This window comes from Ranitomeya imitator, chromosome 3, assembly GCF_032444005.1.
Source record: "Ranitomeya imitator isolate aRanImi1 chromosome 3, aRanImi1.pri, whole genome shotgun sequence".
Classification (NCBI taxonomy): domain Eukaryota; kingdom Metazoa; phylum Chordata; class Amphibia; order Anura; family Dendrobatidae; genus Ranitomeya; species Ranitomeya imitator.
In genome coordinates, this window is record NC_091284.1 from 472,906,098 (window position 1) to 472,919,556 (window position 13,459).

Genomic DNA, 13,459 nt, shown 5'->3' on the forward strand with positions numbered 1-13,459 from the left:
GTGTGTACTGCCTGTAATGTGTGTGTGTACTGCCTGTAATGTGTGTACTGCCTGTAGTGTGTGTGTGTGTGTACTGCCTCTAATGTGTGTGTGTGTGTGTACTGCCTGTAATGTGTGTGTGTGTGTACTGCCTGTAATGTGTGTGTGTGTGTGTACTGCCTGTAATGTGTGTGTGTGTGTGTGTACTGCCTGTAATGTGTGTGTGTGTGTGTGTACTGCCTGTAATGTGTATACTGCCTGTAATGTGTGTGTGTGTACTGCCTGTAATGTGTGTGTGTACTGCCTGTAATGTGTGTGTGTACTGCCTGTAATGTGTGTGTGTACTGCCTGTAATGTGTGTGTGTGTGTACTGCCTGTAATGTGTGTGTGTGTACTGCCTGTAATGTGTGTGTGTACTGCTTGTAATGTGTATGTACTGCCTGTAATGTGTGTGTATTCTGTACTGCCTGTAATGTGTGTGTGTACTGCCTGTAATGTGTGTGTGTACTGCCTGTAATGTCTGTGTGTATATACTGCCTGTAATGTGTGTGTGTACTGCCTGTAATGTGTGTGTGTACTGCCTGTAATGTGTGTGTGTACTGCCTGTAATGTGTGTGTACTGCCTGTAATGTGTGTGTACTGCCTGTAATGTGTGTGTACTGCCTGTAGTGTGTGTACTGCCTGTAATGTGTGTGTACTGCCTGTAATGTGTGTGTACTGCCTGTAATGTGTATACTGCCTGTAATGTGTGTGTGTACTGCCTGTAATGTGTGTGTATTCTGTACTGCCTGTAATGTGTGTGTACTGCCTGTAATGTGTGTGTGTGTGTGTGTACTGCCTGTAATGTGTGTGTGTATATACTGCCTGTAATGTGTGTGTGTGTACTGCCTGTAATGTGTGTGTGTGTATATATACTGCCTGTAATGTGTGTGTGTGTGTGTATATACTGCCTGTAATGTGTATACTGCCTGTAATGTGTGTGTGTGTACTGCCTGTAATGTGTGTGTGTGTGTGTGTGTACTGCCTGTAATGTGTGTGTGTGTGTGTATATACTGCCTGTAATGTGTGTGTGTGTACTGCCTGTAATGTGTATACTGCCTGTAATGTGTGTACTGCCTGTAATGTGTGTGTGTGTACTGCCTGTAATGTGTGTGTGTACTGCCTGTAATGTGTGTGTGTGTACTGCCTGTAATGTGTGTGTGTGTGTGTACTGCCTGTAATGTGTGTGTATTCTGTACTGCCTGTAATGTGTGTGTGTGTGTACTGCCTGTAATGTGTGTGTGTGTACTGCCTGTAATGTGTGTGTGTGTGTGTGTGTGTGTACTGCCTGTAATGTGTGTGTGTACTGCCTGTAATGTGTGTGTGTGTGTGTTTACTGCCTGTAATGTGTGTGTGTGTGTGTACTGCCTGTAATGTGTGTGTGTGTGTACTGCCTGTAATGTGTGTGTGTGTGTACTGCCTGTAATGTGTATGTGTGTGTACTGCCTGTAATGTGTGTGTGTGTACTGCCTGTAATGTGTATGTGTGTGTACTGCCTGTAATGTGTATGTGTGTGTACTGCCTGTAATGTGTGTGTGTGTGTGTACTGCCTGTAATGTGTGTGTGTGTGTGTGTGTGTACTGCCTGTAATGTGTGTGTGTGTGTACTGCCTGTAATGTGTGTGTGTGTGTGTGTACTGCCTGTAATGTGTGTGTGTGTGTACTGCCTGTAATGTGTGTGTGTGTGTACTGCCTGTAATGTGTGTGTGTGTGTACTGCCTGTAATGTGTGTGTGTGTGTACTGCCTGTAATGTGTGTGTGTATTCTGTACTGCCTGTAATGTGTGTGTGTATTCTGTACTGCCTGTAATGTGTGTGTATTCTGTACTGCCTGTAATGTGTGTGTATTCTGTACTGCCTGTAATGTGTGTGTATTCTGTACTGCCTGTAATGTGTGTGTATTCTGTACTGCCTGTAATGTGTGTGTATTCTGTACTGCCTGTAATGTGTGTGTATTCTGTACTGCCTGTAATGTGTGTGTATTCTGTACTGCCTGTAATGTGTGTGTATTCTGTACTGCCTGTAATGTGTGTGTATTCTGTACTGCCTGTAATGTGTGTGTATTCTGTACTGCCTGTAATGTGTGTGTATTCTGTACTGCCTGTAATGTGTGTGTATTCTGTACTGCCTGTAATGTGTGTGTATTCTGTACTGCCTGTAATGTGTGTGTATTCTGTACTGCCTGTAATGTGTGTGTATTCTGTACTGCCTGTAATGTGTGTGTATTCTGTACTGCCTGTAATGTGTGTGTATTCTGTACTGCCTGTAATGTGTGTGTATTCTGTACTGCCTGTAATGTGTGTGTATTCTGTACTGCCTGTAATGTGTGTGTATTCTGTACTGCCTGTAATGTGTGTGTATTCTGTACTGCCTGTAATGTGTGTGTATTCTGTACTGCCTGTAATGTGTGTGTATTCTGTACTGCCTGTAATGTGTGTGTATTCTGTACTGCCTGTAATGTGTGTGTATTCTGTACTGCCTGTAATGTGTGTGTATTCTGTACTGCCTGTAATGTGTGTGTATTCTGTACTGCCTGTAATGTGTGTGTATTCTGTACTGCCTGTAATGTGTGTGTATTCTGTACTGCCTGTAATGTGTGTGTATTCTGTACTGCCTGTAATGTGTGTGTATTCTGTACTGCCTGTAATGTGTGTGTATTCTGTACTGCCTGTAATGTGTGTGTAATGTGCGTGTACTGCCTGTAATGTGTGTGCTGCTGTGTACTGCCTGTAATGTGTGTGCTGCTGTGTACTGCCTACCTGTAACGCATGCATACTGTGTACTTGCCTGCCTGTAAGGCGTGCATACTGTGTACTGCCTGCCTGTAAGGCGTGCATACTGTGTACTGCCTGCCTGTAGTGTGGGCACACTGCCTGCCTGTAGTGTGGGCACACTGCCTGCCTGTAGTGTGGGCACACTGCCTGCCTGTAGTGTGGGCACACTGCCTGCCTGTAGTGTGGGCACACTGCCTGCCTGTAGTGTGGGCACACTGCCTGCCTGTAGTGTGGGCACACTGCCTGCCTGTAGTGTGGGCACACTGCCTGCCTGTAGTGTGGGCACACTGCCTGCCTGTAGTGTGGGCACACTGCCTGCCTGTAGTGTGGGCACACTGCCTGCCTGTAGTGTGGGCACACTGCCTGCCTGTAGTGTGGGCACACTGCCTGCCTGTAGTGTGGGCACACTGCCTGCCTGTAGTGTGGGCACACTGCCTGCCTGTAGTGTGGGCACACTGCCTGCCTGTAGTGTGGGCACACTGCCTGCCTGTAGTGTGGGCACACTGCCTGCCTGTAGTGTGGGCACACTGCCTGCCTGTAGTGTGGGCACACTGCCTGCCTGTAGTGTGGGCACACTGCCTGCCTGTAGTGTGGGCACACTGCCTGCCTGTAGTGTGGGCACACTGCCTGCCTGTAGTGTGGGCACACTGCCTGCCTGTAGTGTGGGCACACTGCCTGCCTGTAGTGTGGGCACACTGCCTGCCTGTAGTGTGGGCACACTGCCTGCCTGTAGTGTGGGCACACTGCCTGCCTGTAGTGTGGGCACACTGCCGGCCTGTAGTGTGGGCACACTGCCGGCCTGTAGTGTGGGCACACTGCCGGCCTGTAGTGTGGGCACACTGCCGGCCTGTAGTGTGGGCACACTGCCGGTAATGTGTGTGCTGCTGTGTACTGCCTATAACATGTGTACTGCCTGCTTGTAATGTGTACTGACTTTTACTGTCTGTCTGTATAATGAGTGTGCTGCTGTGTACTGTCTGCCTGTAATATGTATACTGCCTTCCTGTAGTGTGGATGCTGTGTGTACTGACTTTTACTGTCCATCTGTATAATGTATGCTCCCTGTACTGATTGTTACTTTGTTGAGATGCTGGGCTAATGTCTTTACAGTTATAGGGTGAGGGGCTGCCTAGCCAAAACTCCCCACTGAAGGTGGCCACATAGGGGCTCTACTCTTTAACCCCTTGCTACCACTCACACATATTATTTTTTTTTTTTTTTAAGTTTTGCAAAAAAATGTTTGTCACTTTTTTTTTTTATTAGACCTATTTTATTATAATCTTGGGGCTCATATAACATCATTTTTTGTTGTTTTATAGCTTTTTTTTATGGAGGTGCGGCTAGCAGAACACCGCAATTCTGGTATTTCAATTTTTTTTACTGTATGGTTTAATTTTATATTTAGGTCTGGCTTTTACCTTCATAGCAATACAGTATGTGCTTGTTTTTTATTTCTTTTATGCCAAGTTCACATGTTCAGTATTTGGTCAGTATTTTACCTCAGTATGGGTAAGCCAAAACCATGAGTGGATAATAAATACAGAAATGGTGACGGGTTTCTATTGTACCTTTCCTCTGATTGTTCCACTCCTGAGTTTGGCTTACAAATAATCAAAGGAAAAGTATAATAGAAACATGTCACCACTTCTGCATTTATCACCCACTCCTGGTTTTGGCTTACACATACTGAGGTAAAATACTGACCAAATACTGCTAGTGTGAGATTTTTATTTTTTTTTAGTTGTAAAGGACATAACCCTGTGATCTGTTGATCACTTATTTTGCATACTGCAGTATACCAAGGAAAATTAGTATACAGTCAAAATTATGTTCTCCAGTTAAGCCCAGCCACATGCGGTCTTTGGGGCCTTGAGCTTGCCATGACAACCCATCGCCCCCAGTGATCACATCAATGATTGACATATCCTGCATTAGCCTAGTTTGGTGCAGGCTCAAATGTTGAGCCTGCCTGTTCTATAGAGACATGACTTAGGAAGTACTATTACATTCTATGTTTGATCTTCTGATAAGTCTGCAGTCGCTCTATGTGACTGCAGACCTTTGAATCCTTATAGCCTGCGGTGTGCACTCTCAGGATTCACTAGTATCACTGTTGAGAGCAAACGATCACATGACCACATGTTTTCAATTTGTATACCTCTGGTCACACTCCGACTAGACGTGCCTGGCTTCTCTCAGTACAAGTGTATTGAGAGAAGCTGAACACATCTAGTGAGCATGTGACCGCATGTATGCAAATCACGTGACTTATCGGCCGCTCTCACCATAAAGATGGGAGAATCCTGACAGCATCTGCAACGTACGCTGGCAGGAATCCGTATAGAGAAGCAGCATACTTTAGTCAGAAGACTGTAGAACAGGACCCTGAAATCTTAGGCTGTGTGCCCATTTTTTTATGCGTTTCTGCCGCGATTCCGCAGCCATAGGATTGCATTGAAACACTCACTTCACGCATGTGGCTATGCCCACCATACATAAAGTGAGCTCTTCATGTGCGGATGGTACCCGGGTCTGGAGGAGAAGAGATTCTCCTTCAGGCCCTGGGATCCATATTCATGTAAAAAAAGAATTAAAATAAAAAACAGGGTTATACTCACCTTCTGATGGCCCCCGGAGTCCTCCCGCCTCTCAGTGGTGCACGCGGCGGCTTCCATTCCCAGGGATGCATTGCGCAAATCACCTGAGATGACGTCGCAGTCACGCGGCCGTGACGTCACAAAGGTTCTACGCGCAAAGCATTTCTGGGAACGGAACGTACCGGGAGTGCCGCTGAGGAGATCGGGAACCGTCGGTAGGTGAGAATAACCGTATTTTTTATTTTCTTAATTATTTTTCACATTCTATCTTTTACTGTTGATGCTGCATAGGCAGCATCAGTAGTAAAAAGTTGGTCACACTTGTCAAGCACTATGCATGACAAGTGTGATCAACCTGTCAATCAATTTTCCAAACGATGCTTCAAATCGCTTGTAAAGCGCATACTGCAAGCTAAAAACGCTTGCAAAACGCTTGTGTTTTGCGGGAAAACGCATGCCAATTCCGCATGCGTTTTACCTGCAGCAGGGAGTTGCGGAAATGCTGCGGACATTTCTGCAACATGGGCATATAGCCTTACTGTTCTCTTATAATATACAGACAAGACAGTTCCTGTTCTCTAGAGATCACCCCTCGATAGTTATCACATAATTATGGGTCGGATGAGGTTGGGGTCATTTGTGCTGTAGTTTGCATGGCGGCAAAACTGTACACAGCTTTGTGATGATTTTTTTTTAATTATTTTATTTAAGGGCATAAAAATGCAAAGTTTGAAAATTGCAAAATTTTAAAATTTTTCGCCATATTTCTCTCTTTTTCATAAATAATCGCAAGTAATATCGAAGAAATGTTACCACTAACATGAAGTTCAATATGTCACAAAAAACAATCTCAGAATCAGTGGGATCCGTTAAAGCGTTCCAGAGTTATAACCTCATAAAGTGACAGTGGTCAGAATTGTAAAAATTGGCTCAGTCATTAAGTACCAAATTGGCTCTGTCACTAAGGGGTTAAACTGAGAGACACAGGCCCCTTTGAATTTGGTGCATCTTCAGCAATTCTTACAACACAAATTGAAAACCACACCTTATATGATATATAATTTACATCAATTTCTGTGATCAGTTTTAATACACTGCTCAAAAAAATAAAGGGAGCACTAAAATACCAAATCCTAGTTATCACTGAATGCAATATTCGAGTTGCAAATTTTTATTCATTACATGGGTAGAATGCATTGAGAACAATACAACGTAAAAATGATCAATGTAATAAATAACATCCCATGGAGGTCTGGATTTGGAATGATACTCAAAATAATAGTGGAAAATCAAATTAGGCCAGCGTCACACTGGCGTTTAAAACGGCCGAGTGCAATGCGATAAAAAATCGCATTGCACTCGGACCAATGTTAACATATGGGGCCGCTCCCAGCAGCCGACTTTTTGTCGGCCGTTTTCCTCGGTCCGAGACAATCGCAGCATGCTGCGATTGTCTCGGACCGAGGAAAAATCTCGGCTCACTCGCACCCATATAAGCCTATGGGTGCGAGTGAGACAGCGCACACCACTCGGATAACATCCGAGTGATGTGGGCTATAAGCGGACCCCAGCAATGGAGGAGATGGAGAAATTCATTTCTCCGCCTCCTCCGCAGCTGTGCTCCGATCCTCCCAGTGCGAGAGAATCGGAGCACAGACGCATGACACTCGGCTCCTGCTCTGCTGCGAGCAGGAGCCGAGTGTCATTAGCATATCGCATCCGATACTCTCGCATCGGATGCAATACGCTAGTGTGACGCCGGCCTTACAGTCTGATCCAACTTCAGTGGAAATGCCTCAAGACAAGGAAATGATGCTCAGTAGGGTGTGTGACCTCCCTACAACTCCTGGGCATGCTCAAGATGAGGCGGTGGATGATCTCAACCCAGACCTGGATTAACCCCTTAGTGACCGAGCCAAATTTTTGAAATCTGACCAGTGTCACTTTATGTGGTAATAACTCTGCAACGCTTCAACAAATCCCAGTGATTTTGAGATTGTTTTTTCGTGACACATTATACTTTATGATAATGGTAAATTTAGTTCAACATTTTTTGTGTTTATTTATAAAAAATATCAAAAATTTGAGAAAAATGTTAAAAAATTAGCAATTTTCTAAATTTGAATGATTATCCCTTTAAACCAGATAGTCATACAACAGCAAACCATTAATAAATAACATTTCCCACATGTCTGCTTTACATCAGGACAATTTGTAAAATGTTATTTTATTTTGCTAGCATTTTAGGAGGTTTAAAAATGTAGCAGCAATTTTTCATTTTTTCAAAGAAATTTACGAAATTTATTTTTTTAGGGACTTATCCATGTTTGAAGTGACTTTAGGGGTCCCATATATTGGGAAACCCACAAACGTGATACCATTTTAAAAACAGCACCCCTAAACATATTGAAAACTGCTGTCAGGTAGTTTATTAACCCTTCAGGTGCTTTACAGGAATTAATGCAAAGTGGCATGACAGAAATGAAAATGTGTATTTTTACCACCTAAATGTTGCTAACTTCTAAACAGATTACTACAGCCGGCAGACTCTAAGGCCGCTATTTGGTCATGAATTGCCATGGCAAACATCAGGACAACAAAATCATGATCTGAGGGCACCAATTGTGACAAAGAAGAAGCCCCCACACTCTGTTAACCATTTATAATGATGTAGTCACTATTGACAGCAGCATCTAAGGGGTTAAACAGATTTAGATGGTGCAAACACTGATCGTGGCTGGTACAGCAAGTTGTCAGCTATAGTGTACAGCCGACAGATGCTGGATTGTCATCTGTATGGGGAGGCTATTCTCTTATATCTCAGGTCAGTTAAAAGACGTATTGGCGGTCATTAAGGGGTTAAAGCATCAGTCAACTTCTGGACAATCTGTGGTGCAACGTGATGTTGGTGGATGAAATGAGACCTGGTGTCCCAGGTGTGTTCAATTGGATTCAGGTCTGGAGAACGGGCAGGCAGTCTATAGCATCAGTGCCTTCATCATACAGGAACTGCTGACACATTTCAGCCACATGAGGCCTAGCATTGTCCTGCATTAGGAGGAACCCAGGGCCAACCACACCAGCATATGGTCTCACAAGGGGTCTGAGGATCTCATCTCAGTACTTAATGGCAGTCAGGCTACCTCTGGCAAGCACATGGAGGGCTGTGTAAGTTTTGTGTGAGGCAACTTTTGCATGTGTTGCAACTTTTGTGCATGTGGCATTTTTTCCGCGTGTGCAAGTTTTGCATGTAGGGAGTTTTCCTTGAGGTAAGTTTTGCACGTGTGACGAGTTTTGCGTGAGCCTTGTTTTGCATGTGACAAGGTGTGCGCGTGGTGAGTTTTGAGTGGCGACTTTTGTGTTTCGACTTTTATGTGGCGAGGTTGGTGTATGTGTGGTGAAATGTGTGCTGAGGGTGGTTTATATGTTCAAGCACGTGGTAGTGTGTGGCGCATTTTGTGTGTGTGTTCATATCCCCGTGTGTTGTGAGTATCCCATGCCGGGGCCCCACCTTAGCAATTGTACGGTATATACTCTTTGGCGCCATCGCTCTCACTCTTTAAGTCCCCCTTGTTCACATCTGGCAGCTGTCACTTTGCCTCCAACACTTTTCCTTTCTCATTTTCCCCAGTATGTAGATAGGGGCAAAATTGTTTGGTGAATTGGAAAGCGCGGGGTTAATTTCGCCTCACAACATAGCCTATGACGCTCTCGAGGTCCAGACGTGTGACTGTGCATATATATATTAGTTCATCTTTATAAGTTTTAATTACTATGTCCATATGGATATTACTTCTGCTATGTACCTTCATAATGTCTAGGAAATGTATTTTATATTTACAGGTGAAACTGGTTCTGGCAAGACAACTCAAATTCCACAGTACCTGTATGAAGCGAGCATAGGGCGCCAGGGCATCATTGGCGTGACCCAGCCTCGCAGGGTCGCTGCTATATCTCTGGCAACAAGAGTGTCGGAAGAGCGAAAGACTGAGCTCAGTAGACTGGTAGGTAACCTCATTTCCACTACATATAACAGGATATTATCAGAAGCGGAAGTCTTCCTTTCCCATCTTGCATTGCATTCTTGGTTGCTAAAAGCAGCTTTACCGATAGTCTTATTAACTTGAGTGTCTGTAATGACAGGTGGGGTACACTGTACGTTTCGAAGATGTGACATCAGAAGAGACAAAAATAAAGTTCCTCACTGATGGCATGCTGCTCCGTGAGGCGATCGGAGATCCACTTCTGCGCAGGTACAGCGTGGTCATCCTGGATGAGGCTCATGAAAGGACAGTTCACACTGATGTCCTGTTTGGAGTTGTCAAAACGGCACAAAAAAAGAGAAAAGAGCTTGGAAAGCTACCATTAAAGGTAATCCTACAGACTTGTTCCTCTCTAAACTATATAATATTGTAAGATATTTCATTATATATATTATTACTTACCAGTAGAGATGGGCCAACCCGAAACAGTAATGTTTGGGTTCCATACCGAATACTTACTGTTCGGGCACGAACCCCATACACGGACTTCACCAGGAAGTCTGTGTTACTGTTTTGTGTTCGGCACCTCCGGTCACTGGCATTGACTGATTGAACTACTGCCGCTAATAACAGCAAGAGCAGGCGTGGCTGATGGCAGTATTCATCAACCTGTACTCTAAATAAAAATTAAAAAAAAATCGTTGTGGATTCTCCTTTATTCCCATTTTTGCAACCAGCCGAGCTAAAGCAGACAGCCGGGGTCTGGTATTGTCAGGCTCGTAAGGGGCCATGGATATTGGGCCCCCATAGCCTAAAAATAGCAGCCCGCATCCGTCCAGAAAAGGCGCATCTACAATTTTGGTGCTTTGCCTGGTTTTTCCCACTTGCCCTGTGGCGGTGGCAAGTGGGCTTCATATTTGTGGGGTTGATGTCACCTTTTGTAGTGTAAAGGAAGTCCCTTAGTACTTTATTCTTACTGTGTTTATTTACAATATAACCATAGGATTAGTAATGGAGAGGCATCTTATAGACACCTCTCTATTACTAAGCTGTGGGTTTGATGTCACTTTACAATACAAAGGTGACATCAACCCCACAAATATGAACCCCACTTGCCGCCACCACCACAGGACTAGTGAGAAGAGCCTGGAAAAATGCCAGAATTGGCGCATCTAATAGCTGCGCCTTTTTTGGGCTGCTGCGGGCTGCTATTTTTAGGCTGGGGGACCAATATGCATGGCCCCTTACCAGCCTAAGAATACCAGCCCCTAGCTGTCTGCTTTAGCTTGGCTGATCGTCAAAAATGGGAGGGGGCCCACGCTGTTTTTTTTTTTTTAATTATTTAAATAATTTAAAAACCCGGTGTGGGGACCCCTCTATTCTTGATAACTAGCCTTGCTAAAGGTGACAGCTGAGGGTTGCAGCGCACAGCTGTTAGTTTTGCCTGGCTGGTTATCAAAAATACAGGAGAACCCACGCCGTTTTTTAATTTATTTTAACAACTTGAGAACCATGGCTGTCTGACCGGCGGTGAAATCATTACAGGCAGTCAGTGTTTGCCGCGCTGTCATGCACATGACAGTGACAAACTGGATGTTCGGGGCCCCATTCAAGTGAATTGGGTTTGGGTACTGTTTTGGTACCCGAACCCAAACTTTTTTTTTAACTGTTCATCCGAACCTACTGGACCCAAACTCCCCAGGGGTCCACCGATCTCTACTTACCAGTGTAAAATATGCTTCAGATACTAGGGTCCTACTGGATAAAAAAAATTACAAAAGACTGACTGCTACTTCCAAAGAGAAAACTGGTGTGTACAGGTGCAAACTAAAAGTAGCCATCTCTTATTTGTTAAAATGTAAGCCAGCCATAGATGAAATAGCTTTGGGTCTTCCATAAACAGTTTGGCTACATTTACATAAGTGAAGATTATACTTCCTGCAGATAAACCAGTGTAACCAGAAGACATATTGAACTTTATTCCAGTATAAAGTAAAAGTCTTGGATATTAATCAAATGGTGATGTTTTAGTAATTAATATGACAGCTTTATTTAGTGCTTGATGCAGTCCAGAAGTCAGGGATAGTTGGATTCTTGGTAGCCTTAGGTAGTGCTCAGAGGTGTTGAGGCCAATGGAAAACCTTTCATTATTCAGAGGGACTGTTAAAAATTCCCGTTTCAGCATGCTGTGATTAACATATACAAACACTACGGATTTGCTTATCTTCTGACAGGTCATCATCATGTCAGCTACAATGGATGTGGATCTCTTCTCTCACTATTTCAATGGAGCCCCAGTTCTTTATTTGGAAGGCCGACAGCATCCCATCCAGGTTTTCTATACCAAGCAATCTCAAAGTGATTATCTTCAAGCTGCGCTGGTTACAGTTTTTCAAATCCATCAGGTAACATTAAAAAGTTCTCCAATTGGGAAAATGATCATCATGTCAGAATGGGAGGAATTACTAGTGTATAGGAATTGGGCCGTATGTTAGTGTGGTGTGTAGAGTGGAGAGCGATGCAGTACAATGCCAATAATGCTGAATTCTCAGGGCTACCAAACATACTAATGAATATGCTGTGTTCTTAGCAATTCTTAGTTTTTATGTTTTCGCCATAATTTTCTTTATTCTTGCACTGCATGTGGGTTTGTATTTTGCAGAAAGAGTTGCAGTTTGTCACTATTTAATTTATAATATAAAGTACTGAAAAAAATCTATTTTGGGGTGTGGCATTCACTGTGCAGTAAAAATGGCATGTTAATATGCTGTGGGTCAGTATATTTCTGGCAGCACCAAATTGATGTGATGCTTTTTGTGGGGTGAGCTGTAATTTTCATTGGTATTGTTTTGGTGTTAATTGGTGTTGTTTTGGGAAGAGTTGGCTAAAAACGGTCAATTTGAACATTTTATTATTTTATTTGTAATAGTATTACATTAGGTCCTTAGTGTCACGTAACTCAGCCATTCGTTAAAAAAAACAGCATGTAAGTTAAACTCTGGGACCTAGAACAGGTTAAATTATAATGCATACCTTTTTGTCCCTTAGGAAGCGCCAGCATCTCATGACATACTAGTGTTTCTGACCGGTCAGGAAGAGATTGAAGCAATGACAAAAACATGCAGAGACATAGCGAAGCACCTCCCAGATGGCTGTCCTCAGATGACTGTAATGCCACTTTATGCCTCTCTGCCACATTCCCAACAGCTCCGTGTATTCCAGAATGCCCCGAAGGTAAGTGTGTCATAGAGGAGACTCTCTTGCACCAGTGTCCTCAGTGCTCGGACGGATGCAATACTTGCTTACATTCAGCACATGCATGTACAAAGCGTTCACGGTACCTGAACAAGTATTCCTTCTCCTCCACTCTTAAAATGTGTTTAGGTGACCAGAAGATCAGATACAAAGTGCAAGCGCACAGAGTAACTACCTTTATCATCACTCTTTCCAAGAATACCCAAAATAGCGTCATTTGTGTGTTTTTCAGGATCATCGTAAGGTTATTCTTTCCACCAATATTGCTGAGACTTCCATTACCATAACAGGAATCAAATATGTAGTAGATACCGGCATGGTGAAAGCAAAGAAGTATAACCCTGGTAGGTGTTCGTAGCGTGCCAATGTGTGATCTAGCCTTTTACGTGTTTCTGTGATCCTGACAGCAAATATCTGCAATTGATTTTAATAAAAAGATTATGTGCATTCACATGATTTGGGGGTCTAAGGCCTAGGCTCTTAAACGTGTATGCCAGGTAAATACATATATTTTAATTATATAGGCATCCCTGTGATAAAAGGAAAAAAAAAGTAACCCCTGCCATTCCAGCAATTCTGCCAAAGTCTTTGTTAGCATGGCAGTAACAACAGTGTCATCACGACTACAGCATGTGACTGTTACAGTGTAGATGGCACAAGATCCTTGAGCGATTGACTGAAGGGGTCACCGGCTGTAGTTATGTCATAACTGCTGCTTCCATGTCAAGAAGTACCAGGGTATGCAATAAAAATTTTACTTTTGGCTTATGTAGGCCTTTTTAGAGGAGCACTCTCACTTTGCACAAACTGTACTTTTAATAGGTGCAGTGTATG

The 13,459-nt window shown here is 43.5% G+C and overlaps 1 protein-coding gene across 1 annotated transcript in view; it reads left to right on the plus strand.

The window, feature by feature from the left end:
* The window catches only part of DHX33 (DEAH-box helicase 33), a 52,540-nt gene that overhangs the window by 11,517 nt on the left and 27,564 nt on the right, over positions 1-13,459 (plus strand). The window contains exons 2-6 of the mRNA XM_069757483.1: positions 9,231-9,391; positions 9,531-9,758; positions 11,605-11,775; positions 12,419-12,604; positions 12,858-12,969. Coding sequence (XP_069613584.1) covers positions 9,231-9,391; positions 9,531-9,758; positions 11,605-11,775; positions 12,419-12,604; positions 12,858-12,969 — 858 coding nt within the window. The remainder of the gene's footprint in view (positions 1-9,230; positions 9,392-9,530; positions 9,759-11,604; positions 11,776-12,418; positions 12,605-12,857; positions 12,970-13,459) is intronic.